At 44.4% G+C, this 4,366-nt stretch overlaps 1 protein-coding gene across 1 annotated transcript; it reads right to left on the bottom strand.

Annotated features, from left to right (window-relative positions):
* Window positions 1–270: 270 nt before the first annotated feature.
* LOC130044747 (gamma-aminobutyric acid receptor-associated protein-like 2) lies at window positions 271–674 on the bottom strand. Its single transcript, XM_056137377.1, has one exon. The coding sequence runs from the start codon at window positions 640–642 to the stop codon at window positions 289–291; it is 354 nt and encodes a 117-aa protein (XP_055993352.1). The 5' UTR covers window positions 643–674; the 3' UTR covers window positions 271–288.
* Between the last annotated feature and the right edge of the window lie 3,692 nt (window positions 675–4,366).

Genomic DNA, 4,366 nt, shown 5'->3' with positions numbered 1-4,366 from the left:
GTCCCACCTACCTCACTTCGAATGGAAACATCTTCATGGCCCCCAGAGGAAAGTGTTCCCGGGAGAGGGTAGCCATGAGGACAGCACAAAAAGAAAACTTGAAATAAAACTCTGTGTGATAATTTACTACTCTAAGGAAACAAAACCTTCCAATAATATATTAAAGAACTAAATCCAGTTACAAATGCACTAACAGGTGTCTGTCTGGGAGGTCCTGGCAGGAACGGAAACTGCCCAGCTATGTACGAGGGACACGAGGGGGGGGGGGGGCGTGGCCCAGCACGGCCCTCAGAAGCCGAAGGTGTTCTCCCTGCTGTAGGCTACGTACAAGAATCCGTCCTTGTGTTTCTCCTTCTCATAGAACTGTCCCATCATTAGGCTGGACTGTGGGACCGTCTTATCCACAAACAGGAAGATGGCTTTTTCCGATGGAAGCTGGATCCTTTTCCTGATGATCCACATGAACTGAGCCACAGTGATGTCAAATGGGATCAGATACTTCCATTTGTCCATGTCCACAATCTGAGAGCCTGACACCTTCTCCACAATCAACAGAACCCAGTCGGGGTACTTGGCTCGGATCTTGGCCAACTCCACGCATCTGTGTTCCAGTGAGTTGTCCTCCTTGAACATCCACTTCATGGCTGCGGCAGGGAAGAACACAACCGGCCTGGGGAGCCATGGAGCTCAGCACACTGACATCAAATACCCATCCCTCCACCAGTGCCAATTTTCTACCACCACTGATCCCAGTATCCCTCCCCCCGCCCTGTCCCCCTCATCCCACCCTGCCTCTGTGGCAGGGCATTTCCTTTTGTTCTCTCTCTCCTTTTGGGTGCTGTGGTTTGCAAAAGAGGCATTGAGTGGCAATCCTGTTCGGTCTATACTCTACTTTCAGCATGCATCTCCCATTCTGGGAGGATCCTCCCAACATCCTTTATTTGGTGCTCCCTTCTCTATCTGAGCTGCCTTTTCTGCTAGCGTGTGTGGCTGGCCTCCGAGACATGGAGTGAACCTCCTGGTACTTATCTCGGCTATTCTTGGGTGTGAGTCTCCTATTTTGTTTCTTTATGTTCCCCAGATGAATGCAATCTTTCTATGTCTGTCCCTCTCTTTCTGACTCATTTCGCTTAGTATGATACTTTCCATGTAGTACCACTTGTGTGTAAATTTCATGACTGCATCTTTTCTAACAGCTACATAGAACTCCATTGTGCAGATGTACCAAAGTTTCTTTAGCCAGTCATCTGTTCTCAGGCACTCAGGTTTTTTTTCCCAGATTCTGGCTATTGTAAACAGTGCTGCAATGAACAAACAAGTGCAGATGTCACTTCGACTATACATTTTTGCCTCTCTGGGATATATTCCCAGAAGTGGTATTGCTGGGTCTAATGGGAGCTCAATTTCTAATTTTTTGAGAATCAACCATACTGTTTACCAAAAGGGCTGAACCAGTTGATATTCCCACCAGCAGTGAAGGAGGGTTCCTTTCTCACCACATCTGTGCCAACACCAGTTGCTTTTGTTCTTTTGGATGTGGGCCAGTCTCTGTGGTGTGAGATGATATCCCATTGCTGTTTTGATCTGCATCTCCCTGATGATTAATGATGTAGAGCATTTTCTGATGTGACTTTTTGCCATTCGGATTTCTTCCTTGAGAAAGTTTCTGTTCATTTCGTCACCCCTTATTTTGATGGGGTTGGATGTTTTCTTCTTGTGGAGTTCAACCAGTACTTTGTATATCCTTGATATCAACCCCTTGTCGGATGTGTATTGGGCGAATATCCTTTCCCATTCTGTAGACTGTCTTTTTATTTTGGTCACCGTTTCTTTTGAGGTGCAGAAGCTTCTTAGTTTAAGATAGTTCCATTTGTCTATCTCTATTTTCACTTGCTTGGCCAGTGGCATGACATCTTTGAAGGTACCGTTAGCTTCAATGTCATGGAGGGTTTTGCCAACTTTGTCTTCAATGTACCTTATGGATTCCAGTCTGATGTTGAGGTCTTTAATCCATTTTGATCTTCTGTACATGGTGTTAGGCAGAGATCTGAGCCCAGTTTTTTGCATGTAGCTGTTCGGTTTTGCCAGCACAAATTGTTAAAGAGGCTTTCCTTGTTCCACTTCACAATTCTTGCTCCCTTGTCAAAGATTAGATGATCATATGTTTGGGGAGAGATGTCAGTATATTCAACCCTGTTCCATTGGTCTGCAGCTCTGCCTTTGTTCCAGTACCATGCTGTTTTAATTATTACTGCTTTGTAGTAGAGTTTGAAGTTAGGGAGGTTGATTCCTCCCATTTTCTTTTTCCCATGAATTGCTTTAGCAATTTGTGGGGGCTTATTGTTCCATATGAATTTCAGGAGTGATTGCTCCATATCTTTGAAGAATTTCATGGGGATCGCATTGAATTTGTACAATGTTTGGGAAGTATTGCCATTTTGACAATGTTAATTCTCCCGATCCATGAGCAGGGGATATCTTTCCATTTTCTTGTGTGCTGAAGTAGCATTTTGTAATTTTCTTTGTACAGATCCTTTACTTCCTTGGCTAAGCTGATTCCTAGGTACTTGATTTTCTAGAGCACAATTGTGAACAAGATTTTTTTTTTCATGTCATTTTCTTCTCTTTGATCTTGCTGCTTTCAGAATTTTGTCTCTATATAAGGTTTTGGTCATTTTGATCAGGATGTGTCTTGAGCTCCCCGTGGCATATTCGATATGCCAAACACAGTAACAAGTCTCACAATGGAGACGTTACTGGGCCCGCTCGAGCAAATCAATGAATAATGGGAAGACAGTGACAGTGACAGAGTCTTGCAGTGTTTTTATTCAGATTTCTTCTAACTAGTACCCTTCAGGCCTCCTGAATGTGGTCACATGTTTTCTTCAGCTCTTGGAAATGTTGTAGCAATGATGTCTTTGACAGTTTCTTCATCAGGATTTTCTTGCTGTTCCTCTGGGACTCCAGTAATTCTTATGTTACTCCTCTTGGCTTCATCACGATCTTCTCTTGCCATCTGTTTTCGAGCCTGGCAAGCTACCAAGAGTATCTCGCCTGCACGGCAGAGCCTAGCAAGCTACCTGTGACATATTTGATATGCCAAACACAGTAACAACAAGTCTCATGATGGAGATGTTGCTGGCCCGCTCGAGCAAATCAATGAACAACGGGAGGACCGTGACCGTGACCATGGCTCTTTTCCGGAGAGTGTCTGGACTTCATCTTGAAGCTCACTGATTCTGTCCTCAGCAGCTGTTACTCTGCTGCTGAGGCCTTCCACTGTGTTTTGCAATTCGACTACCAGGTTTTCAGGTCTGACATTTCCATTTGTAATTTTGTTTGCATTTTCCTCATTTCTACTTCAAATCCTCTTGTCTTTTATTGGCATTGCTTTTCATTGCTTCTTTTAGTTCCCTAAGCATCCTCATTAGCTCCCTTCTAAATTCCTTGTCAGAGAGGTTGTCCAGCACTTCCTTAACTGTTGGTGTCTTCTGGGCTAGCCTCTTCAATAAGTAATCTTGGTGGGCTTCTGCATTGCTTTACCACTGTGACCTGTGTGGTTTAGACCTTCACACTCACTGTTACTATTCTGCTTGAGATGCAGAATAAATTGAGATGGGCTTAATGAATTATGGACTAATGTGTTTCTGGTGGTTAAGCTAACCTAGTGAAAGTTTCATCTAAGAGGGTAACTTATGCCACCGCAACAATGGGAAGGGACCCTGCCGGCGGGAGGGTACCTGGATGAATGAGGAGAGGGTGCCCGGAACAGTTCAGCTTTGGTTTCACGCGGTGTGCCTCAATTCCCGTTCCCCACAGACCAAGGGTGAATACCAGCCATTCTCAGGGGATCTAGTTAGACGCACAGCCCTGGGAAGGGGCCCTGCCACCTGGCGGGTACCTGGATGAATGGTGGTGGTTATGTTTTTCACCAAGGATGTGAGTGCCACAGAAAGGGTATATTTGAATTTGTATCTAAACTTAATGTCATAGTCATTTTTTCAGGATTGTTGTATATCATCTCACCCGTGCCCACGCGTTTATTCGTATTTGTCAACCAATCTTTCTCAATTTCTGGTTTAGAAGGAGTGGTCACCACAGGCGTACAACCGCTAGGTAAAATTTGAGCTATTCTCTCTTCTACTGTAGCACATCTGGTTAATATGTAGCATACAAATTAGATAGCAAACACTCCCAAAGGGGCAACTGTGACAGAACAGACATATAAGGTCAAACACACATTTGATTCTTGGGTCATGAGCACATGCTGTGTGCTGGAGAGCAGAGAATCAGTCACTGCTGTAAGATAAGAACTTGGATCCAATCCAGCCTGGAGAGAACTAATAGGACTTCAACTATGCAGAGG

This window comes from Sorex fumeus, unplaced genomic scaffold (assembly GCF_029834395.1).
Source record: "Sorex fumeus unplaced genomic scaffold, SorFum_2.1 ptg000124l, whole genome shotgun sequence".
Classification (NCBI taxonomy): domain Eukaryota; kingdom Metazoa; phylum Chordata; class Mammalia; order Eulipotyphla; family Soricidae; genus Sorex; species Sorex fumeus.
This window is presented reverse-complemented; position numbering and strand designations above follow the sequence as displayed.